The following is a 25,188-nucleotide window of genomic DNA, read 5'->3' on the forward strand; positions in this document are numbered from 1 at the left end:
AATTTTGCGTTACTGCCACTGGTATAACATGTATTTTGGCAGATTGATTATTGACGATTTTACTAAACAATTTGGCAGCACTGGATTAGCAAATATTTTGGCAGAATGTTAATGAACGTCATTCATTTAGTTTAACGTGTGTGAAGTGTAGGTGTAGGTACATAATACATGTTAGTTTTGTAAGTTAACTTGTGTTTGGTACAGTTATGATAAGTAAAAGTATTTTAGTCAGAGTTACATACGTGGTAACTTGCAAGCGAGCATGAGGTGTATGAAACAAAACACCCGTGTTATAACGACTGTCGTTGTCCGACCACCGCCATGCGAGGATAAACAAGTTTCATTCATTCACAGGCGTTAATAAACTTCAGATTTTGTTAAAACGAACTTAACGATGAAGATAAACGTAGACGGTTTGTTGGTGTATTTTCCTTACGAGTTCATTTACCCCGAACAATATTCCTATATGCTGGAGTTGAAACGAACATTGGACGCGAAAGGACACGGGGTTCTAGAGATGCCGTCGGGCACGGGGAAAACGGCGACATTATTATCACTCATAGTAGCGTACCAATATGAGTACCCGGAAATTATTTCGAAACTGATATATTGCTCGAGGACAGTACCGGAGATTGAAAAAGTTTTGGAAGAATTGAGAAGGTTGATGGAGTATTATGAGAAAGAAGTGGGGGAAGTCCCTAAACTGTGCGCACTCGCGTTAAGCTCGAGGAAAAATCTTTGCATTAACGCAAGTGTAAGGGGAGCGCGAATTGGGAAAGAAGTTGACACCAAGTGTCATCAGCTAACTGCTTCACATGTAAGGATCAAACAGAAGCATGACGCAAGTGTTGAGTTATGTTCTTTCTATGAGCAGTTCGACGCAAACGGACGAGAAGAGGCTTTACCAGCTGGAGTTTATAATTTGGATGATTTGAGACGGTATGGGAAGTTACGGAACTGGTGCCCGTATTTTCTCGCTAGATATACCATTACCCATGCTAATATTGTGGTGTATAGCTACCATTATTTACTGGATCCTAAAATTGCTGACTTAGTTTCAAAGGAGCTGTCAAAAAATGCGGTTGTTGTTTTTGATGAGGCACATAATATCGATAACGTGTGTATTGACTCCATGAGCGTCACAATTAGCAGACGAACTTTGGATAAATGCTCTCAGAATATTCAATCTCTGCAAAACCACCTCGAAAAATCTCGTCAAACGGATGAAGATAAATTGAGGAATGAATACAAGAGATTGGTGGAGGGGTTGAGGGAGGCAAATATAGCACGAGAAGCAGATGTAGTTCTTGCCAACCCTGTAATACCTGATGATGTGTTGAAGGAAAGTGTTCCAGGAAATATACGAAACGCGGAGCATTTTCTTGCGTTTATGAAGCGATTTAATGAATATTTGAAAAGTCGTTTGCGTGTACGACATGTTGTGTCCGAGACACCATTATCTTTTATCCATGACGCGTTCGAACAAGTATGTATCGATAAAAAACCATTAAGATTCTGTTCCGAGAGATTACGTTCATTACTACAAACCCTTGAGCTTGCTAATATGTCAGATTTCTCCAACCTTACACTCCTAGCAAACTTTGCCAGCCTTGTAAGCACTTATAACAAAGGGTTTGTAGTTTTAATCGAACCATTTGATGATCGTACACCGACCATAGTCAACCCCATCCTACACTTCAGCTGCATGGATGCATCAGTTGCTATTAAACCTGTTTTCTCACGTTTCCAAAGTGTAATAATAACATCAGGAACTCTATCCCCTCTAGACATGTACCCACGTATTCTAGATTTTCACCCGGTAACAATGGCTACGTTCACTATGACTTTAGCAAGACAATGTCTATGCCCAGTGGTTGTTACGCATGGTAACGATCAAGTCGCGATATCATCCAAGTTCGAGACACGAGAAGATGTTGCAGTTATAAGGAACTATGGGAATCTCCTGGTTGAAATGACAAAGATAGTTCCGGACGGTATCGTTTGTTTCTTTGTGTCATACGCTTACATGGAGAACATTGTGGCAAGCTGGTATGAGCAAGGGATACTCGAGAATATTCAGAAAAATAAACTTCTGTTCATTGAAACACAAGATGCTGCGGAGACAAGCATGGCTTTGGATAAATACCAAGAAGCTTGTGAGAATGGTAGAGGAGCTGTGTTGTTATCTGTAGCGAGGGGGAAAGTATCTGAAGGTATTGACTTCACCCACCATCACGGTAGAGCTGTTATAATGTTTGGTATTCCTTATGTTTATACACAATCAAGGATCCTAAAAGCAAGGTTGGAATATTTGAGGGAAAATTACCAGATTCGTGAATCGGATTTTTTAACATTTGATGCCATGCGACATGCAGCACAGTGTGTTGGGAGGGTTATAAGGGGGAAGACGGATTATGGGGTGATGGTGTTTGCGGATAAAAGGTTCGCTCGGAGCGATAAGAAAGGGAAACTTCCAAGATGGATTCAAGAACATTTGAGTGACGGGGTGTGTAACTTATCCACGGATGAGTCGGTCCATATTACGAAGAGGTTTCTGCGTATCATGGCCCAGCCTTTCTCACAGGAAGACCAACTTGGTTTGTCTTTGTTAACAAGAGAGCAACTTGAGTCCGAAGCCATGAGAGGGAGGATTCAACAGATCGCGCATCAGATATAATACTTGGGTTCAAAATATTTCGTATTTTTTAAAAATCACTGTAATAAGACAAATGTGAAACATTTTATAGTTTCTTTAATTAAAGGTGCCAAGCTTTTGAAAACACAGGGTAGGATAGTTAGACACACAATCCAAAAAATAAATCAAACTACTTTGCCACCCAGGAATACAAGGGCCCATTTTATAATTTAGGCCTACAAAGGCTTGCTACGCCATATTTACTAATTCTCACCGGCCTTTTTCAATTAATTTATGACCAAAACTACATTTTCACAATTTGTTTTCAAAATTGTTTTTTTTTACATTCATCAAATCACTGCCATAATAAGTTTCATTTTCTTTCTTTTTTCACTAAAACCTTCTTTTACACAGCGTTGATTAGTTACTTAACCATGGCTTCGTTATTATTGTCGTATGAACAACAGTTCTCAACATTAACTGCAGAAGTTACACAAAGGATGGGAACGATACATAATTACCATGGAAGTAAGTATATGTGGTGGCTTATACAAGCAATTTCTCCAACCCAGTGGTCACTAATGGTTCGGGCAATGACCAAATCTGGCCGAAATCCCAGGTCCAATGGCTTGTCCCCTTGTAGAGCCTTACCCATGTGTATATATTGCATGTCATTTCAATTAACAGCAAATTGGCAGCTGTTTAAAACAAGCATGTTATAATGACTGCTGTTGCCCGTTATGCGAGAATAGTTTTAAGTTTTCTCATTTGTTTTGTTCCACCACTTCTCAGGCCCATTGTATTCACCTTTTAATACTGACGAATAAAACTTAACTGCTATATATATTTGTTATCTTATTTAAAAGTCTGAACATTTATTTGACAGCTGAACGAAAATCGTTGATAAGTTCGATTGAACGACAACTGGATGAAGCTCAGGAACTGGTGGGTTGTTTATATTGTGTTGTGTGTTGTGTTAACTATCCAACCATCTTAAAGCTGTGTGGATTAATATTTAATGCTTACATTATTGGTTGTTACTTAACAAAAAAGTTTAAACACCTTGTTAAATCCACCCACACTGTAGTGGCTGTAAGTTCACACCCTCACACAAATATTAACATTGTTTAATGCTCAAGGTAACACAAACAAAGGTTGTTGTTTGAATGCATGTTTTAGCTTGTTATTATGCCCACACTTTAGTTGTATTACTGTTCACACTTAAACGGCAACTTTATAAATACTTTAACCCAACTCAAGCCTTTAACACACACACTATAAACCCCCCAGTTGGAACAAATGGACCTTGAGATCCGAGAACTCCCAAACTCCGAGCGAGGAAAATTGATGGGGAGAATGAAAAGTTATCAAACAGAGTTTAATAATCTGGAAACACAAATGGTAAGTTGGTATAATAATGTATTGTGTATAGGAATATATATTGCATATATTGTAATATATGGTGAACTAGTCATAGGCTGCAATCCTGGGGTGTCAGGAAGGTAGAACTAATCTATGGGGTTAACTCTGGCATAAATCCCAAATCTCCTGACATACCTTGCTGAAAGACCTCATCCACTCGTATAAAACAGCAAAAGGTGCCCCTTAAATGACATGCTTAATACTATAAGAGCTACAATGATCAATTTTTAAATTATTTTGTTGATAATTTTATTTATTTTTAGAAAAAAGCGAAAACTACAAACAATGCGAATAAACTGCGCGATGAACTTTTATCAATGGATGATAATGGAACTGATGATCAGGTATTTTTATGTTGCGGCTATCATGTATGTACATGTGTTTGGGGTTGGGCCATGTTATATATGGGGGCCCTAATGCGTTGTCCAAATTGTCTGCCATACAGAAATAAAATCACCCACAAAGTTACATACGTGGTAAATCGTAATGGGGCATGAGGTGTATGAAACAATACACCTGTGTTATACAACGACTGTCGTTATCCTGCCATGTAAATAAGTAAATATATAAACGCAATATATATCATCTCACTTGTCCTCACATAATACATACATGTATGCAGCCATTTATTGATTTTGAAAATGAGATAAACAAGTTTTTAAATATCAATTCTTGTTTTAAACATCCATTTTTTATAATCAAGTCAACATCAAAACATCCATTTATATACCCCCCCCCCACAGCGAGTCCGCTTACTGGACAACACCGAACGACTCGAGAATTCCTCACGAAGGTTAGAGGTTGGTTACAGGGTTGTCATGGAAACGGAGAAAGTGGGACAAGATATATTGGATAATTTGCAAAGAGATCGGGAAACGATATCCAGGACAAGACAACGGGTGGGTTGGTGTTGTAATTATAACTGTAGCCAACATAATGGTCTCCAGTTATCATGTTTATTGATTACAATTGAATATTAATTGCATTCAACTGTATTAATTGTAATGGTTAACCCCCCACAGTTACGAGACGGAGATGCAAACTTGGGTAAAAGTTCAAGGATCGTGTCCGGTATGATGAGGAGGTTGGTTATTACTCACTCACTATGATGTATATATGGTGCTTATAGTGTGATTGTGTGTATGCGTCTGTGGTTAGTGGTCCAACCTGTGTTATGGGGTTGTGGTGTGTTTGGCGGTGAGCATGAACTGCACTTTTTATGGTGCGCTTAAGGTTACCATGTTATATGAATAAATGTAACTTAATCATTGACGGGGCAACATCTTTCCTTTTACACCCTGTGCCAAACCAAATAAGGATATATAAAAATGATGTTTACTCCAGGATCATCCAGAACCGTCTTCTCACCTTCCTAATCATGGGAGTTCTTGTTATCGTCATAATCATCATTATCTATGTCACAACCACCAAACAGAAGTCATGATGATGTCATAATAACCATCTATGACATCACAAAGGTAGATAGACGCACAGCACGTCGTGGTTAGAACGACGTACGTAGTTGTGGATGTTATGTGTTTGTAGCAACAACAAGAATATCTACAAATAATGAACACAATCCGGATAAAGTTAACTAACTTTGATGATTTCTATGATTCTGGTCCCGATCTAATTCTCAAAAAGTTGGACGACTCTCGTAACCAAATAACAGTCAGGGTCACGTGCTACGAAATATGTAACAAACAAAAATCCAGTTTAATAAATTGTATACCATACAGATATATATGATGCCATTTAAGATAAAATATATATTTCTATAGTAAACTATTCGTTAGACTGGATTTTTGTTTGTTACATATTTCATGGCACTTGATCCTGACTGTTGTTTGGTTACGAGAATCGTGCAATTTCATCAGCACTAGATCAGGATCAGATTCACAGGATTTATCAAAGTGAAACCCATTGTTGTTAGTTGTGATGTAATAATGAATCTTGTTTAAAACAATCCTAATTGTCACCTCAGTTATTTGTGAACAAAGCCCTATAGTGATGTCACAATACTCAATTATTGATTGGTTAGAATCGCCATGGACACAAAACATTAATTTTAATATTTGTGTTGCCAGATATTTTTGTACTTTGTTAAAAATCAATTTTTGTTCTTCGGTAAAAAGTCAGTAATTTTTCCAACTTCTGGAAAACTAAAGGGTTAGTGTTGCCAGATGTTTTTTGACTTTTGAAAATTAATTGGTAACACTGTCAGTGCTGCCAAACATGTTTTCATTTTTTTAATTAATTGGCAACACTGACCACAAAATCAGCCTTTATTACACATAATAGTCATTGTTGTGCAATACGTAACAATATCTTCTGTGACGTAGTAGTAGTGACGTCATAACTGATGTGTGGTTTATATAATATTTCTATGTTTGTTTATATTAGTCCTGTGAAGTGGTAATAAATATATTATTTTTATGGTAATGTGGCTCACCACTGCTACTAGTGGTCGTGTTTTAATTGCTCCAACCCAGTTGTCATTTATTGCAAGCAAAAGTACAATGTTGTGTAGGGAGTATAGATATAGATTGTAGTTTTAAGCGCAGAAATTACTATCAGCGTCAGATGGATTACTTCTCCGGCTAGGCGTTATGACGTTTTTGAACTCTTGGGTGACATCTAGCGGTTTGTGTTTTATGCAAATGTGAAGATTGAGACTTTTGAGGTAAGTGAGTGAGATTGCTAACCGAACGTTAAATAAAACACACTGCGTGTAGATTTTCTTTGTTTGTTTCTTTTAAACCGAGGCGAGCTACGTTGTACTGTAAACGCCGCTTACAAGAAGAAACAAAGAAATGTCTGCGCTGACCTGCGCTGAGCAACGCCAGGTGTAGATTCGTTTGTTCTTTTTTTACACCGAGGCGAGCTACGCTATAGTGCATAAACACACCAAATATGGAGTGCAACATATGTGTATTGTTCTTTTAGCTATTCCTTGCCTAAGGATAAACGTCAATTCTGATTCCTGTTTATGCGGAGTTGTTATTCTACTCCGTAAATTCCCTTAAATTTGTTTTGTAATTCGTTCGTTTAATAAAATTAGGAAACTCCCAAATCGTGACCGTGTTGGTTATTTTTAAATCTATGAGGTTTTATTTAGCCTGAGGGTACAGGTTTAAGTATAAGCGCCAGGCGGTGCAATCAAGTGGACTATATAAAGACGAAAAATCGGGCTAAGGATTGGGCTTTATTCGTTATAAGACCTCGGTGGAAGAGGTCTCATAGTTTGTAATTGTAACCTTTTTTTGTAGCGATATAATTTTATATGGGTAAGGTCCAATAGCGAGGCACGCAATGAAATCTGAAGGCAGAGTTTTGCCCATTATCTAAAACGCTGTAGCTAAAATGCCCGGTTAAAGCTGCATTTGATAATGTGCATTTAGAACACATAGTGATGTAGATGCGACACACGCTTTCAAGAACAAACCAACCGTTGCTGGAATAGCAATACGTATTTTTATTCTTTTCATAGATAAACGGATTCGTGCAACGATGAAGTTAGCAGTTGTATTTACTTTGATAATGGTGATAGTGACAATGTGCGATGGACAACCTGGATGTGAGTATTGTATTTGGCGTAATATTGGTTGGGTTTATATTTGCACGTTAAAATTATATATATATATATACAAACAAAGGATATTTACACCCAGCGTTAATTGTTCAGCGCAGGTCAGCGTAGATATTTCTTTGTTTGTTGTTTTACAATTTACACTAAGGCGAGCTGCTATATAGCACATTATATGGCCTATGCCCACACGTTTCACATTAACTGTAATCTAACTGTACAGGTCCATCTCCGCTAAACTGCAGGAACCGTCCACTACGATGCAAGGCATACCAGCAACATGTATGTAACCCACCCCCCTGTTCAGTAACTTTGTGTCCTAATGCACCAGCTGGCTCAACGTGTATCAACAACAACTGTTGCGGGTGCTTTGCAGATTATTACAGCCCAGACGGGTTCCATAGAATATCATGCACTGAGTGCGAACAACCATGAGTGTGACGTCACAGAGGATTATGGGTGTTACGTCACAGAATCAATTGTTGTCAATTGTACAACGTTTTATGAAATAAAATTTGCACCCAATGTGTTTTGTATTATGTGAAATATTCACGAATTAAAATAAACAAAAGCAGTAAGCGCGTTAGCTCAATCGGTAAGCGCTGGCGTAATGACCAAAGGGTTGTAGATTCGAGGCTTGGTGCTGCCAGCGTGTGTGGTATAAGCAAGACAATTAACATTCATATCTCCAACCCGTGCCCGATAGTGTGACGTATATAGGAGACAATCACCAACAATGTAACATAGGTACCATGTACGTAAATAGAAAACTCCCAAGAAAATAAATCACAACAAAACATCAAGTCACAAACGAGACAAATTTAATTTTCCAAATATCGAAAAACTATGAAAGCTGTTAATCTCAAGTTTGATGATATACATATCCAAAATAAATTCCCAAATTATTTATTATGAAAAATTATCAGTACATGATTACTGTAAAAAAGTTTATTCTTAAATCCAATACACATTATGAAGAATAAAACAATATATTATAAGAATAAGAAAAAACATTATTATTTTAAAATATTTAAGCCAAAAATAAAATGCAAAAATTATTATTATGAGTGTATATTAAAAACATATGTAAAAAAATATTCTTTATTGGGCCTATTTATTTTTGTAAGATTTCTATGGTTTACTTAGCAAATAACTACATTTTCATTATTTAGTAGCATTGTATAAGATTTCTATGTTTAACAGCTTGATTTAACGTTATAACCGAATAAAGCTTATGACGTCAGGTGGTGTCGATTTTGATAAGTTTGAAAATTTTGTATAAGAATTCATATAATATATGGTATATGTGTTATTTATGGTATGAAACATCGCTTTTGGGCCGATTTGTTATATTTTGTGTAATTTAGATGCCAGTTATTGGTACTGGTAAGGAATTCTCCCCCCTTTGTGGGTTGTTTAACACAATACGGGTTAGAAGTTATAACGTAGCAAGAAGATTCTTCACTTGGGACTTTGGAATTTTTGTAGCGAAGTATTTGGGACAAACTGTAAATTAAATGAAGAGTTGGTATATCAGATTAAATATTGAAGTATAAAATATAAAAAAGTATAAAACATATAATCAAACTACCATGCACTTTTATAATAATTAAAGGCCAAAATATTTACATATTTTCTCCATAAATATTTAAATAGAAGATAGAACTATTTTAAATATATATAATATGATATAGAATTGGAATTGCATCTAGTTTACCTGTTCAATATGCAGAGAATGAATGGTCTATTATTAGCACATGCTTACTGTTTGTAATTAAAAGTCAAAATTTAAACCATTACATTTTCTACATATATTTAGAGAAATGTCTTAAAATGAAATTTTAAATAAATACTGTAGTAGCTTTACCTGTTATACCATGGATGGAAGTACGATAAAAGAGCGCCTGCGTGCGCGGCGTCGAGCTATGAACCTCACGGCAGCTTCCGAGGCCTCTTCGGACACACTGGGCCCAACGAGCCCAGTAAGCCCAATGGACACCGTTGGCCCCTTGGACACAGTGGACACGATTGACCCGTTAGATGACACGGGATCCGACGATGGGTCTGCGTTGAAATCCATCCTTGAGTCGCGTCGAGAAGCCTCGAGGAGAAAACTTGCAACACAGGAACAAGTGGTTGCTATGGAGATGGAAGAACTTGATAAGGTGGGGTTATTATTGTAGTTATTAACATAGGGTGGTGGGATATAATGTATTTGATTACTTTATTTAGTATGTATGAGTTATAGAAATAATGCTAATCATTAATCTTTCAAGGTCATATCAAAGAAATAAGAAACTATAAAGTAGGCAATATAAGTGACTACTTCTCTTAAAGGCCATTTTAATAATTTGTTTACACCTGCATGTCATTACAGTAATAGAAATAAAACAATGTATCTACATATATACTACAAAAATTAAGTTTTCCAGCCAAGTTTGACTTGCTTTTAATCGGAAAAAAATTAATAATTTTAAAGCATTTTTCAAAGTCCTACTTTAATTATATTTGTTGGTTCAACAGACACTTGAAGAGCTTCCTGAATCCCCTCCTACCACAGCTCCCACCCCTTCACATGGTGGACAAGATACAGCAAGGTTGGTACTATGTGTATAGCTAGCATGGTGCAAATAGGCACCAATGTAGGGGTGCATGGGGTATGTTGTACCCCCAATTTTCACCTGACAATTATATGAGCATTGTTGACCATTATACACAACTGACTAATAGGCACCAAGGTGAGGTGGGATGGGATTCATGGTGTGCCCCATTTACAACCGACAAATAGGAGCACTATGTTATATAATCTAACCACTGTGTACAACTATACACCACTGACAAATAGACACCAATGTTGGGTTGTATGGGGCTGCATGTTGTACTTAAAATCATAAGTGTGGTGCTAAATGAAGTAAATATGCATATCATTGATTCATCGTATATTTATAATTACCTTTAATGGGCAATCCTTTACAAGGCTTATTATAACATAAACACCTTTATTACCCCAGCAGAAGCCTATTTAATATTTTACTTTATTAATATTATTACACCCTTATAAATGCACCATAATATACACTAAGACATCATAATAACCAGTTTTAATAATATACCACATTACACACTATATTATTGTAACTTACTTTATCTACATACTCCAACAGCAGCCCTCGTACAGACAGTAGAAGCGGGACCCCCCATGGCAGAAGTACCCCAAGTCTACATTCAACATTAAGAAGTCGATTGCAAGCCAAGATGTTGAAGAAGGGAGGGGGAACTACGGATGAAAGGAGGCCTAGGTCAAGGAGGTTGAAAGATAGAATGAATCTATCTACAAGGTATGGGGGTATGGTATGGTAGAATAATAGGATTTTATGGTAAATAAAATATATATATATATATATGGTCTACCGTAGAATATATATATATGTATATAAAATCCCATTTTACTATAGAAATAGCTTTTTTATTATCATAGAAAGAATAAAACTTTGGTAGAAATAATATAGGAAGTATATAACATAACAACAAAACTATTTACCATAGAAATCTTGGTTATCATAGAAATAACAGAATTGTATACAATAGAAACTCCAACATAAAAAATAATATAAACAGGTTCGACGAGACAATCAAACAATACTCAACACTCGAGGAAGCTCAATTGTTGGAAAAAATCGAATCTAAATTATCGTGGAAGAAGGCTGTGCAAAAAACTCGGTGGGTTTGCTACTGTATATGGTGTATGTGAATTGGGGTATTGGGTGCATGGTGTTGTACATGGATGGTGGTTGGTAGGGTAGCGGAGGAAATCATATTTTGGGGGAGTGGCAAAATCTGTATATCATTATTTTAAGCAAAGACGTAAAGAATGCATGTTTTATCGCATTAATATTTTTGAGCTCACATTTTAATTATAAAATATATCTATCAAGTTATGGTCCATTGATCCACAGATGTAAAGACTAAATAGTGCATGTTTTTACCTAAATAATATTTAAAGTTATAAATTATAGCCTATTAGATTTTTATTTTATAATTAATATAAAGTTCAGTTGTTGGATCTGTTTAGTTTGCTTGTTTTTATTGCAGAGAGAAGACTGGTGAAGCTTCCGAGGTCGATAGTTATGATTTCTTTACTAAGCAATATGAGGATGTGCTTGATGTGGAGGAAGAAACTGAGGGAGTGAAAGATGAAGGTGGAACAGCAGGTGCTGGTGGTGTTGGGGAGGGTGGGCAAGTGGAAGGAACAGCCGAAGTAGAAGTTACAGAACAAAGTGGGGAGGTTGTGCAGGAAAGTGCAACAGCTAGTGAGGGAGGGCAGGATAGTGGTGGAACAGCTGGTGAAACTCCCCAACCTGATACTGAAGGTATAATATAATTTTTGAATTCTATTCTACATTTTAACTAATATTGTTGTCTTTATGTACACTATATTTTTCATTGGAACTTTTACTTGGAAATAATTCAAAATAAATGGCTTGTTTGTCTGCTAGGTGTAGCGACCACGCTTCTTTCTTCCAATTAAATAATTTTTATTGCTACAGTTATTGTTGAAAGTGAAAATACCAAGCTACTGGTCAGTGATATCGTGCCCAAGGAACTTGATTGGAAGTTGTATCTCATGCACTCTGCCGAGTACAACGGGTATAACCAGCAAGTGGAGAAGGAAAAGGTGAATTATTTCATCCCCAGTTCTCTACCACCGGAGGCAGCAAGCAAGGTGGAGGAAGATGCTCAACCAAGGTGAGAATTAGGGGTGCTGAGTTCAAATCTGTCTTACACCACATCACTAAATGTTATATATTATCCGCTACCCATCTTACCCCACAGGTCCACAGTACTGCAAACAGTAACCATCTTACCCCACAGTATTATATTTATAACTTTAACCCTTCCCAGGTACTTGGAAGATGAAGGTTTCTATGTTGGTGAGAAACCCATAGTGTTGCAACAAAACACCAATATACTCGAGAACCGCCTTATCAAGCATGGGGGGCGGGGTTGGTTCGGTTCGGACGGGCAGGTTGATTCCTTGCCAAACCCGGTGGCTGAGATGGCAACCAAACCATGGGTTGATTCCCTGGATGAGTTAGATCCGTGTGTGGAGACTGTGTATGTGAAGGCACAACCTAGGGCAGTAGAAGATAAATATCTACAGGTGTGGTTATACTTATATGTGCGGGTTGTCCATGTATATATGTTAGCTCATGTTCTAATTAACTCATGTATACCGGCGCTGTGGGCACTGGCGCAGCCAGGAGGGGGGTTTAGGGTATCGCGACCCCCCCTTTTAAACCCCCCAAAAAATTGATTAAAAAAAATTTTGTTTTTAAATGCTGCGCCACTGGCTGTGGGTCAGTGGTAAAGTGGTTAAGTGCATTTGTGTGTCTTCTAGTCTGGCTGTCATTGTCCCACAAAATAAAACATTTATTTATGCTTGAATCCAAATACATAAGTACCCTGGGTGTTGGGGAAATGAGCCAATTCTGGCCTTAATTCTAGGTCTTTTGGACCTCACCAATATAGAATAACATAGAGGGGCTGCTCCAGTTAATGCTGAAACTGGTTACCACAGATTGGAACAATTCAATGTATTGTTCCTTAACAGAAAGATAGGTTAAATTAGATAAACTACTGAACGTTCGCTCATTATGGTAAGTTTCAATAAAATATTGATGTACTTTTACATACGTTAATTTTTCTATAAAATGTTAATTTTTATATAATTCAAACCCAGGGTTCTGACGAGAATGAGCTTCAAATAGACATCGGTTCAATCAACTTTATCCATCATTCCTTGATGAGCAGGGAGCATGTGTTAGCTTCCAACATTACAATGATGTATGATGACTATAGAATGATCAGGCATAAGAACTACATCACATTCTATACGGACAAACTAGCTGCACTGAGGAATGCAGTGGAGACATTGAAGGAAACACTGGGTGTAGGTGCGTAGGGTTGTATTCTATTCAATATGGGTGAGGTACTTTGGCAATACATGTCACTGGACCTGGGATTTTATTTTGGAGGATTGGAGTGTTCTGTGTTTTTATTAATCCCTGGTTTTATTGGCCACTATGTTCTATATGAGTGAGGTTCTATGCCAATGCCTTTATTGACATCAGCTAGAGTTCCCCCCCCCCTCAATTAAACTAGCTTGGTCTACAAAACTCACAATAATTAACAATAACTTAAACGTCTACATATTCTGTTGTAAAATATAAGTTAAATTTTAGCGTATTTCCATTTTTTACGATTTTATATTTCCCCGTAGATCCCACGGCGTTACAGAAGTCGCGCATCAATGATTTCACGGCCGAGATCCGCAGAACGACTCAGCAGTTATCAACAGCTGAGTCATCAGAGCGTGACATGATGCGGCAAATTATAAACGAATGGGAAGCCATTAAAAGTTTGAGGGAGGAGCAAGGATATAATAATACAAGTGTGAGGCTGGTGGTTAAGAAGGAAGAGGTGGGATATATATGTATATATATATATATATATATATATATGTATATGGCATAATAGATGTATTATTACAGGGCATATGGTGTAACTAACTATAGAGCATCACCCATATATATATACTAGAGTGTTAGACGCAGAGGTTTAATAACACAAGTATAAGGCTTAAAAGTTTTTTGGGCTGTGTTTGGGCATTTGGGAATTTATATATGTTAAAGCAATTGCCGTTAAGTGTCTTGCCCAAGGTCACATATGCCCACAATAGTAGGATTAGTAGCAGCATTGAGCCTTGAACCCATAATTACAAATATACAATTACTACTACTACAATTTACAAGTATAGTATGTGGTAGGGTACGATTAAATAAATCTGTCAACATTCTTTGTTTATTACTGAATGGGATGATAATGGAATTAAAAATCTAAGCCATCATACCCCTATACCATCTTGCCCCAACCTACATTACGATTTTGACCCCAGGTAAACTACCAACATGACCTCAACAACTGGGAGACAGAAGTTGCTCACCAAGTTGATGAGAGAAGGGCTGAGTATGATGTCATAATACTATCTGCTCATCAGGAGGAAATGAGGAAATACCAAGTTCAACTACAGGTAACCTCATGCTCACTATTGAGATGTAATGTCTGTGTATTATAGCACTGTATGTACTTTATTGGGGTAATTGGACCAACACTGGCCAAAAATCTGTAAATCGCTGTACAACCTTACCCATATAGAATGGAATTTAAAAAATTAAAACTGTTTTAAGCAAAAAGGGGGTTGTTAAAACATATGATGTCAGTTGTCACCCATGTTTAAAAAGTTGGCGTGCCATGTCATCTCAATCACCCATTATGTAATGTTTATGCATCACAATAACCATTATGACATTGTATTTAAATAGATAAATATCTTTTGCAGGAATGGAAACAAAACCGTTTAAAAATGAAGCGAATACGAAAGCGAATGCAGAGAGGTTCCAAGGAGAATCTACTTGATCCGAGTTCAGAGGTGGCTACACAGATATTATAATATGTATAGATATATATGTTATATTATGTTGTTTTGTGTATAAAAACTTCTGTTAGTATCCTGGAACTCAGATGCTGTTTGTATTAATGTATTTAAAGTTGTAGTAACTTAAATTTAGCAAATCTTTTATAAAAAACATTCTTGTTACAGCACAGGAACACTAAGGATGTTTTTCACTGTATAATTTGGATTATTACTTTTAGTAATGATATTTTATAGTAATTTGTTAAATTAAAGCATGTGGTCACTCCAACACCCAGATCAACTTACATGATAACCTCATATGATCTTTACCCCAGGTTGAGGACGACGACATAAATATTGGGGGAAACATTGATAAACCCCAGAAACCAGACAAACCACCTCCGTTTGATGATGTCACAGTCAAGAATGAGGTCATGAATGACTTGATTGTTAACAGAAGAAACCCAGGTGTGATGTCATAATGTCTCATTTTCTACCGTGTCCTAATACATTTATATCCTGTATTGCCATAAACCACAGTTGCTCCTACAACCAGACTTATACCAAAAATTAAGGTGTTTTGATGCAAATATATCATCTCCATTCTCCAATTACATCTATAGTGGCCCATTACCCCAATAACTAGTCATTTATACCTAGTTCAATAAAAAAATTAACATTGAAACATAAATATATGATGTTTTTACACAAAAATATGACTATTTCCAACCAATTTACGTAGTTTAGCCCCAAGATCACACCCCTATCCACCCAGGTGAGGCCCGTATCTCCCTGGAGCTCACCCACACGACCACCATCACCCCAACACCCAGCGTACCCCCCTCCGAAGCCAACCGGCGTCGTGCGATGCAGAAAACGTCATCCAATCTCCGTGTATTGTTCAACGGAAGAGAGGTCTTCCAAACCGAACCCAAAATCTTATCATCGGACTTTAAATTAAACTTTGGTTCCATATTTCGAGTGAGAATCGCACAGTGGCCGGAGAGTCTTAAGGTGGGTCTTGTATGATACTCTAAGTATGCTAGTATGGTAATTCGTAAGCATGTTGTTCGCCCTCCCTTCATAACAAGACTCCATGCTGTGCCTTGGCAAAGGACCTCACCCTTGTAGAATGGGAACATTAAATTTTGCACTAACAACACAAATTTATATTTTATTCTAAATGGGTGAAAGCGGGTGGATAGATTTGTACAGTAAATGTGTGTAGAAATATATTGTGTTTTATATCGGTGAAATCCTACAACCTGGCCCACTATGACATTTAGGCCATAGTTGACCCATTACCCCAACACCCAGGGTGCTACAACCCATTAGTGACCACTGGGTTAAAGAAATGTCTAAGGTCACATACGTCTAGCGGCATCGAGCATTGAACCCGGCATCCTTCGGTTACAATGTGGTTATTGTTGCTACCTACCACCCAAACAACCCCTAGTAACCCCATATGACCCCTAGTAACCTCATATGACCCCTAGTAACCCCATATCTCCCCATATGACCCCTAGTAACCCCATATGACCTATAGTAACCCCATATGATCCCTAGTAACCCCATATGACCTCTAGTAACCCCATATGACCCCTAGTAACCCCATATGACCCCTAGTAACCTCATATGATCCCTAGTAACCCCATATGACCCCTAGTAGCCCCATATGACCCCTAGTAACCCCATATCTCCCCATATGACCCCTAGTAACCGCATATGACCCCTAGTAACCCCATATGACCCCTAGTAACCCCTATTTGACCTATAGTAACCCAATATGACCCTTAGTAACCCCTATATGACCTATAGCAACCCCATATGACCTCTAGTAACCCATGATGACCCCTAGTAATCCCATATGACCCCCAGTAACCTCATATGATCCCTAGTAACCCCATATGACCCCTAGTAACCCCATATGACCTATAGTAACCCCATATGACCTCTAGTACCCCCATATGACCCCTAGTAACCCCATATGACCCCTAGTAACCTCATATGACCCCTAGTAACCCCATATGACCCCAATTAACCCCTATGCAAAGGGTGTGTCCTGTAATCTCACCCCTATACTTTACCCACAGGTTGAGTTATTAACCTCCGGGTTGGTTAGCAAGTCCATTACATCCACATTCTACCTCGACATTCCCCCTACCACCGTGCATTCTGGTAATGTAAGGTTGGGGGTTAGTGGGTTCACATCCAACAAGGTGGAATCACACACCCATGAGGGGGTGGGTAGTGGTACACCGTTCACGCTACGAACAAATGAAACAAACCCTACGTCACTCAACACAAAGGGACAACTGATAAGCAGTGTATCGTGGAGTTTAGACGCAAATGGGCGGGTACTGGCCCCTAAGGGGTTAGTGGAGCGCGAAGACCCAATTTCGGGGGCTAACCCCTTAAAAAGTAACGACCCCGTGATAGCTATTGGGGCTGAGAGGTTACAGGACCCAGAGTCGTTAACTAAATGGGTCCAGGAATCCCGTCTTGACCCAAATGATCCCGAAAACGCAGCGTTGGTCCCGTTTATGCAAGGGAACAAAGATGGCAACGTGTTTCTTACGCAGGACTACTTTAGATTGGAACAACTTCAGGTTTGGTATAAAATCATATTTTGTTGAATAAAAGGTGTTTTTAGTTATATATCATGCTGAAGAAGACTATTATTTAGAAGTTAAATTTCACGTAATATATGGGCAATCATATGTTTTTAAGGGCTTAGTATAAAGTTTTACAAAATTCCGATGTACTATACGTTACATGTCCCGGTATATTTTGTAACAATGTCCAATGTTTTGCAACAGGAAGAGTTCAATTTCATCACAGAGGAAGAATTCTCGCGCTTGAATCGATTCCGGTTGCTACGGTTACGGCACGAGGAAATCCCGGAGTTTCGTAATATTTCTATGTTGCCATGCAACGAGCATGAGGTCACAGAGTCTGCGTTTACGGCGTACGAGAGAAGGTTAAAGGAGAAAGATGTGGTTAAAATGGAGCGTGGGGTGGATGGGGGTGAGTGTGATGTTATTTGTGGATATTCTCATATGGCTTTGTTATATATGTTGTGATTAAATGAATGATCGTAACTTACTTTTCCTCGAGGGTAGTGTAACGACAGTCGTTATAACACGGTTGTTCTGTTTCATACACCTCGTGCCCGCTTGAGTTGAATAAATACAACTTATTTATCCTCCTGTAAGTTGTCATTTACTACATACCTTACAAAGTTGTACAGTAGACTAAAGGACTTACAATTTGTGTGATATCTTGCTTTATCTATTATGTTTATTGCTTCTAACATTGCGACACAGCCTCGGTGTCTGTCTCTGCACCATAGACAATAATATGCACTGTATATACACATTACATATATAGCCTATGTACAATATACTAGTGTGCATTGTAATAATGTAACTTCCACCTTAGGGTAATGTAACCACGCTGTACACGACACAGCCTCAGTAAATATACCCTGGGACTGTATATAATACACATACTATACTAATATCAACCACCACCATAGGGACTCTTAGTCCACACCGCATCGAGGTTTTAAAGTTCCGTCAGAATGTTAAAGACGCCGTGTTGCATAGATTCTATACATCAAGACATCACTATAGTTTGCAGGTAGGTGGGTTATATGGGTGTTGTGGTTATGGGTTAAGAATATATAGGGGTTGTGGCTGGGTTATTACTTTGGCCTAATTCCCAGGTGTCTTACTTTGCCATGACTTACCCTTATAGGCCAGTCTATGTACTATATTTTATATAATTTATTTGAATACATGTCAAGCAGTTAGTACTGTGGCAATTGTTTAATGCTGTGATAAATTTCATGAACAGAATCCCTTTATATGAAGTTTGACACAAAGTAAGCTAAACAACTTTGGCCTAAATGACAATTCCTTTGTTTTAAACCTCGCCCATATAAAACATATAAGCAAACTTAGATCTAATTTATTAGAAGACTTGTAATAACTCTGATACCCTACGCAGGACATGGTACACGAAGAACAAGTTCCGGACATTGGGACACTTGGTGCCAGTATTGTGAAGATCGCTGAACCACGACGACCGCTCAAGCCTGTCCGTAAAACTCGTAAAAAAGCGATGTCGCAAAACCTTACAGAAGGTTCGGTTCGGATCCTCGTTAATGTGGTGCGGGGTTTTAACATCCCCACACGACAAGCGTCACATTCCCACCAACCGGATAGAAGGGGCGAGGTTCAAGTTGGGGGGGCTATGGCAGGTGGGTGTAAAGTGGTAAGGGATGGTGGGTTACAATAGTGAGCATGGGGTGTATGGGAACACAATGTTTGAACACCCGTGCTAATACTTTTTAGGGAAAATACGAACCATATTTTTAAAAAAATACTTTATGGTTTTTAAACCAAGTTTGGTAAAAACCATTAAATGTTATGCTGGCATTTTCAACTGTTGTATTGTAGATAATTTCTTCTTCTTTCAAATAAAACCAACTGTAATAGTTTTGGTCAACTCTGAGCAAAGTTATGATCATTTTTGTGTTTACCTGTTTTTAAAAAAATGTATTGATTGTATGCATATTTGCATTACTCGGTCCAAGTGGTAAGATTGCAAAACAAACAATTGCAAAAAACTTTTAGAATTATAATAAACCCCCCACAACCATAAATGCAAACCCCACCAACCCCACAGCATCGTCATTAAGAGTCGGCCAACACCTCGACCCGTCATCCAAGTCGTACCTCGTGGCTCCGTTTGTCGCGGCTTCGTTCCAAGATGCCACGGTCACGACAAGTGTCGCACAAGGTCCGAGCCCAAGTTGGAATGAAGAGTTACAACTCCCGTTTTGCGCACCGAACAGCGATTATAACGCAAGTAACTTGCAGAAGGTGGACGACGTTTTATTCATCCATTTATTTGACAGGTAATATATATCATATATATTGTTGGTGCCAGGCCTATTATAATTTATATGCAACAATTTGCCTGTAGATCTCTTTCAGACTCTTGATATTAATGTTATACAGTCTGTTGAAATGAATTTAACTTTTCATTTGTTGGGAAACATAATTAGTAGTTTTATTTGAACCCTTGGCATGAAACACTAAGATAGTCCCTTAACCCTTATAACAGATAAACCTGTTTAACCACTTACTCCCAAACAAAATATTACATTTATAATAATACACCCCATAATAATAATCATCCTATCACATATACCATAAGACATAATCCCTCACCCTCACTATAACCCCAATACACCCAGAGTAACGGAAGACGCCACCCCCACAAACACGGAGGACACAGCCACCATTATAACACGTGTACAAAACCACTGGCTTGGTTCATATGAACTACCATTCTCCACTATATACCAACGTGGAAAGATTGATGGGACGTTTAAAATTAAAGTTCCACCAGTGTTGCTGGGGTATAACTTGGAGAGGGAGGTACGTGGTATTTAATGTGTGGCTTGTCCCAATAAAGGGTATTATGTAACTTTGCGGGTGATTATTTTTCTGTATGGCTGGCATTTTAAACAACCCATTAGTAGTGACTTGAAAAATGTAAATTTGACTTATTTATTTCAGTTATATTATGGGTTTTATGTTTCATACACTCCGTGCCCGCTGAATTGTCCTATATCGCTTAAAACTATCGTTAAAAATATAATTAAGTTATTCTATATAATAAACCTTGTGCCTGCTTACCAGCCACAAAATGTAACTCCGTGAACGTTTATTTTTATATAAAAGTATGTATATAATGTGCAAATCATGTGTATAATGTATATAGGGGTGATGGTAAACTGTAAACATAACCCCCCCCCCCCCCCAATATTCCAGCTCCCTCCCAATGCCGACATGCACGAGCGTATCGAATCACAATTCCTTCAACAAAGTTCGGGAACTTACCTCACTATATTCGTTACATTGGAACCTGTGCTGAAGCCTATGGACCCTCCCAAGTGAGTAGTGAATAGAGGATGTGGGGTTCAAGGCCTACTGTTGGGGGTTGGTGTGGTTGAATAGAGGATGTGGGGTTCAAGGCCTACTGTTGGGGGTTGGGTGTGTCCTTGGGCTCTTTTAGGCTAAAAACCACATACAGTATTTTTAATAGAATTTCCATGACAGCCATATAATGTTTTGACTATTAGACAAAGACAACTCGGTTCTTGGAAAGATCTTGTTAAACAATTCGAGCGTCTGAAATAACTCCTGTCATTTTTAGCATGAGTGTTACCAATATACTTAATGATAAATAGGGAAAAATCCGGCTCATGAGCTTTGGATTCTCTTTCTGTATTTTATGTTTTAAACCTAAAATACTTTGCCTTCCCACCCTAACAAACCCCACAACACTTAGGTTGAAGTTTGAGAGCCAAGAAGATGTCTCACTTCTGCGGAGATGTGTTACGTACCTCGCTGATTGTAATAAAAGATATCCAAATAGAAATGTTAAAACTACGGTCATAGATATCAAAGGGGAGTCTGTGCTTATCACAAGGTAAGATTTTATTTTAAATATATATACATGTTGTTGCCAGGTGTATCACGGGTTGGTCATCTGGTATAAAATTAACTTTGATTTTATTGAAATTATTGCGTTTTTTGTAAGTTCTATGAAAAAAAATATTGTGTCTGGTTGTCTGCTACCCTGCTAGCAAACAGCAAGTTAAGGTTGTTTAAAATGATAAAGTTTAAACCTATGGCTATGGTACTACTAGCATTAAAATAACCTTAACTGTTAAAATACCCCATTTATGACATCACACCCCCTATTGTCTTACCAGATTCGTTCGACCCCTCCCCCCACCCCCCGAACTAACAGAAGCTACCAACACAAACACCATTATTACATTGGAGAAGATCGCGCGATTTGTATCGTTGATCCCGTTCGTGTCGGATAATGTTACGTACGCGGGGATATGTGATTTGTGGAGTACATGTGATCAGGTAGGGGGAATATTCTGTACATATGGGTGAGATACTGTGGTAAGTTGTACATAGGGTTTAGGCCAAAGTTACCCCAACACCCAAACACGCAGGGTGCCGCATGAACCTCACCAGATATTGAAGCCTGTCGCTTCCCCGAAGGTAGGCGACAAGGGCCTTATTGTAATGAATGGAAGATCTTCCCTTGACAGTTTGACCCTTGTGCTAATAACTAATTATGTTAACTGGAGCAATTAAGAACATTTACGCCCACGGCCACAATGGTAGCAGCAACGAGCCTTGAACCTGTACAATTAGACTCTGGTCTAGAGCCAGGTGCCCAAAACACTGTGCCACAGGTGCACTACTGATTATAAATATTGTTTAAATTCCCCCCCTTCCCATAGTTTATGCAGATGTTACTTTAACCCCACTCACACAATCCCCCCACTTTAACCCCCCCTCCCACAGTTCATGCAGATGTTATGCGGCGATGAGGAAGAACATGCGATCCTCCTGCTCAACTACTTCCTACACCTTGGTAAACAAGCTTACTTATTGTTAGGTACAGCTGTACCTGAGGGAAATACTGCGTATGTATTGACTGTGGACCATAATGCCAGAGTAAGTATATATATTATGGAAACTATATTATGTTCATTCTAATTAAATTGTACAACATTTTTCATGTTATAACACGGCATATGTAGTACCATTATGCTGGGGTGGATTCAATTCATATGATTATTTCACTCTCAATACCACATTTTATCAACCCTGGAGAGATTAACCACCTTAGTGGTGATGGTACCACAGGGTATAAAGTAATGTACCAACTCTGCCCTAAATTCCTAGGTGTTGGGGTAATGGGCGTATTATTAAGTGTTTATAAACTGCCTCAGTGGGGTCTAGATGTTAGCACCCTTGGTGTTGGGGTAATGGTCAACTCTGGCTTAAATCCCAACACCCATTTATGCCTTGCTATAGGACCCCACTCATTACCATAATACACCTATTACTGGTAATATCATACCAGCTCCTTAAACAATAAAATCACCCATATAACTCACCATAGTAAATACAGAAATCACCCATATACCTTACCATAGTATATACAGAAATCACCCATATACCTTACCATAGTATATACAGAAATCACCCATATAACTTACCGTCCACAGGAGTACATAATATGGAACGCCAGTACAGGCGAATACCATGACAAAAGTGACCCACACTCCCCCTTGCAAAGTGTTGGCGCGTTGATCAATGATACAAATATCTGGTTTAATGTTCAAACACAAGATACTCCAATGAGGGTTCGTTATAATGTGAGTACAAATATATAGAAATATATTATTTCTATAGGCATATTTTACTTGTTTCCTAAAACAGATCTTCCATTATTTATTTGCGTACTGTTGTTTAAATCTAATGTCTCGCACGGGTTGTTTTCATCAGGGTGACGCTTAACGTTGCAAACACTATTGACTTAAACTGACTGACTGGTATTTTTATCAAAAACTTCTGCACGAAATAAATGCTGATTCAAGATGTTTTCCAACTGAAATTCCTTTAAAAGGGGGGTTTAAATGTTACTTCCAAACAAGTGGCATAGAAACATAATAAACAACATTGAAATATTATACAAACCCCGCCATCCGCAGGTAACAAGGACGTCTGATTGGAAGGCCTTCTTCCCTATCACGGCGACGCCCCTTCCTTCCATCCAACCAGAATCGTTGTACTATCCACCAACCGACCAATCATATGTCGCCAACCTTATCGATGCTGTGGAACGGACTTTGAAGGTAATTGTGATGTATTAATGGCAAGATGCAAAATAAATTAAATAAATAAACTTAAAAAGTAACCGTCTGGTCCCTGTGGGGTGTGAGGTCCATGAATCTGCCCTAATCTATATAATGTTCATGAAGTTTTCTCGTAACCAAATAAAGCTCAGGACCAAGTGCCATGAAATATGCAACAGATAAAAATATAAGAGCCCAACTTTTTCTTTACTATAAGATACCGCACCCATACAGATATTAACTTATATTACCAGCTCCACTGCCATATTTTCCTATAGAACCTCACCCATGCGTATACGAACCCCCGGATCTCAGTCTTTATAGATATATTAACTTTTTACATTCCAGGACCGCATCGTATCCTGGCGTCCCCGTCACATCACCCGATGGAATCGATCGGGAAATTCCATCCTGCGGCAAATTGTGAAGGGGTTGGAAGAGAGGGTTAGCAGGAAGACTGGAGGTGGGTGGGTTTGTGGCAGTATATGGGGTTTGGGGGGGGGTTAAAGTGGTGGGGTGACTATAAGAGATAAAAAACAGATGTTGTATTTATTCTGTATGGTTGACAATTTGAACAACCGATTAATAACCACTGGATTGGAGCAATTGCTGTTAAGTGTCTTGCCCAAGGACATACGCCCACAATCATAGCAGTGTTGAATACAGTTCAATGCAGGAAACAACATTATTGTGTTCATTCAGTAATATAGCAAGCATGAGATGTATGAAACAGAACACCCGATAAATAAGTAACACGCTCACAGTGGTGAACACAAACCTAGTAATAACACATATTGTTTCTGCAGTGGTGAACACAGGACACAACGAACAACTGTTATCGCAACTCGGAGACGTTCGTTTCACAGGTTACCCCATGGATCAACCCTACACTGGTGTCGAGGCCGTTGTTTCAGCTGTTAGGAGCACGGAGGTGCATAAGATACAAGACCCTGATGTTGAATTTTCAATGGCTGTTCATATACATGCGTATCCTGCGTCTGTGTTGGCTGTGTGGGTGTATGTGGCTGCTATAGTGAATAGGAGGAGACATGATCTATAGTTTGTGGGGTAATGTCTAAATCAGTGGTTATTAATGGTGCTGCAAATTCAAATATTTGAATTTGAATATCGGTTTATATTTATGTAGAGTAAATTTTTTTTCATATTTTTTATGAAACTTTTTTCTAGATGATTTGTGCATTGAAAGCTGAGTAACTTCTATATTTTGCTATGTTTTACATTTTATAATAGTTTATATATTTATTTTAATAAAACAACAAATAAATTATGGAAGAGCATTTTTGCGTGGTTTGAATTTTGGTATT

General features: G+C 38.2%; 3 protein-coding genes across 5 annotated transcripts; all 3 read left to right on the forward strand.

Annotated features, from left to right (window-relative positions):
* The first annotated feature begins 97 nt into the window (after positions 1–97).
* LOC149735176 (general transcription and DNA repair factor IIH helicase subunit XPD-like) lies at positions 98–3,049 on the forward strand. The gene has a single exon (XM_089879372.1). The coding sequence runs from the start codon at positions 395–397 to the stop codon at positions 2,675–2,677; it is 2,283 nt and encodes a 760-aa protein (XP_089735498.1). The 5' UTR covers positions 98–394; the 3' UTR covers positions 2,678–3,049.
* LOC149735177 (vesicle transport through interaction with t-SNAREs homolog 1A-like) lies at positions 3,012–8,168 on the forward strand. 2 transcript variants are annotated; one of them, XM_089879425.1, is made up of 8 exons: positions 3,012–3,163; positions 3,522–3,580; positions 3,926–4,036; positions 4,321–4,401; positions 4,801–4,956; positions 5,080–5,141; positions 5,402–7,634; positions 7,867–8,168. In XM_089879425.1, exons 1-7 carry the CDS (start codon positions 3,070–3,072, stop codon positions 5,499–5,501), a joined length of 663 nt encoding a protein of 220 aa, XP_089735551.1. In that variant the 5' UTR covers positions 3,012–3,069; the 3' UTR covers positions 5,502–7,634; positions 7,867–8,168. The 2 variants fall into 2 exon arrangements, with proteins under 2 accessions (XP_089735551.1, XP_089735552.1); XM_089879426.1 differs by lacking the exon at positions 5,080–5,141.
* A 1,273-nt stretch (positions 8,169–9,441) lies between these two features.
* Positions 9,442–25,153, forward strand: LOC149735178 (coiled-coil and C2 domain-containing protein 2A-like). Of its 2 annotated transcripts, none has more exons than XM_089879361.1 (27): positions 9,442–9,808; positions 10,167–10,240; positions 10,808–10,981; positions 11,262–11,363; positions 11,736–12,013; positions 12,191–12,389; positions 12,546–12,804; positions 13,384–13,597; positions 13,924–14,123; positions 14,599–14,733; positions 15,043–15,132; positions 15,453–15,585; positions 15,893–16,131; positions 17,211–17,726; positions 17,937–18,144; positions 18,656–18,759; positions 19,129–19,381; positions 19,810–20,041; positions 20,384–20,567; positions 20,964–21,085; positions 21,484–21,624; positions 21,911–22,073; positions 22,524–22,676; positions 23,234–23,383; positions 23,720–23,863; positions 24,212–24,326; positions 24,670–25,153. In XM_089879361.1, the coding sequence occupies exons 1-27, from the start codon at positions 9,521–9,523 to the stop codon at positions 24,921–24,923; spliced, it is 5,124 nt and encodes a 1,707-aa protein (XP_089735487.1). In that variant the 5' UTR covers positions 9,442–9,520; the 3' UTR covers positions 24,924–25,153. The 2 variants fall into 2 exon arrangements, with proteins under 2 accessions (XP_089735487.1, XP_089735488.1); XM_089879362.1 differs by having other exon boundaries at positions 10,811–10,981.
* The last annotated feature ends 35 nt before the right edge of the window (positions 25,154–25,188 follow it).

This window comes from Ciona robusta, chromosome 6, assembly GCF_009617815.1.
Source record: "Ciona robusta chromosome 6, ASM961781v2".
Taxonomy (NCBI): domain Eukaryota; kingdom Metazoa; phylum Chordata; class Ascidiacea; order Phlebobranchia; family Cionidae; genus Ciona; species Ciona robusta.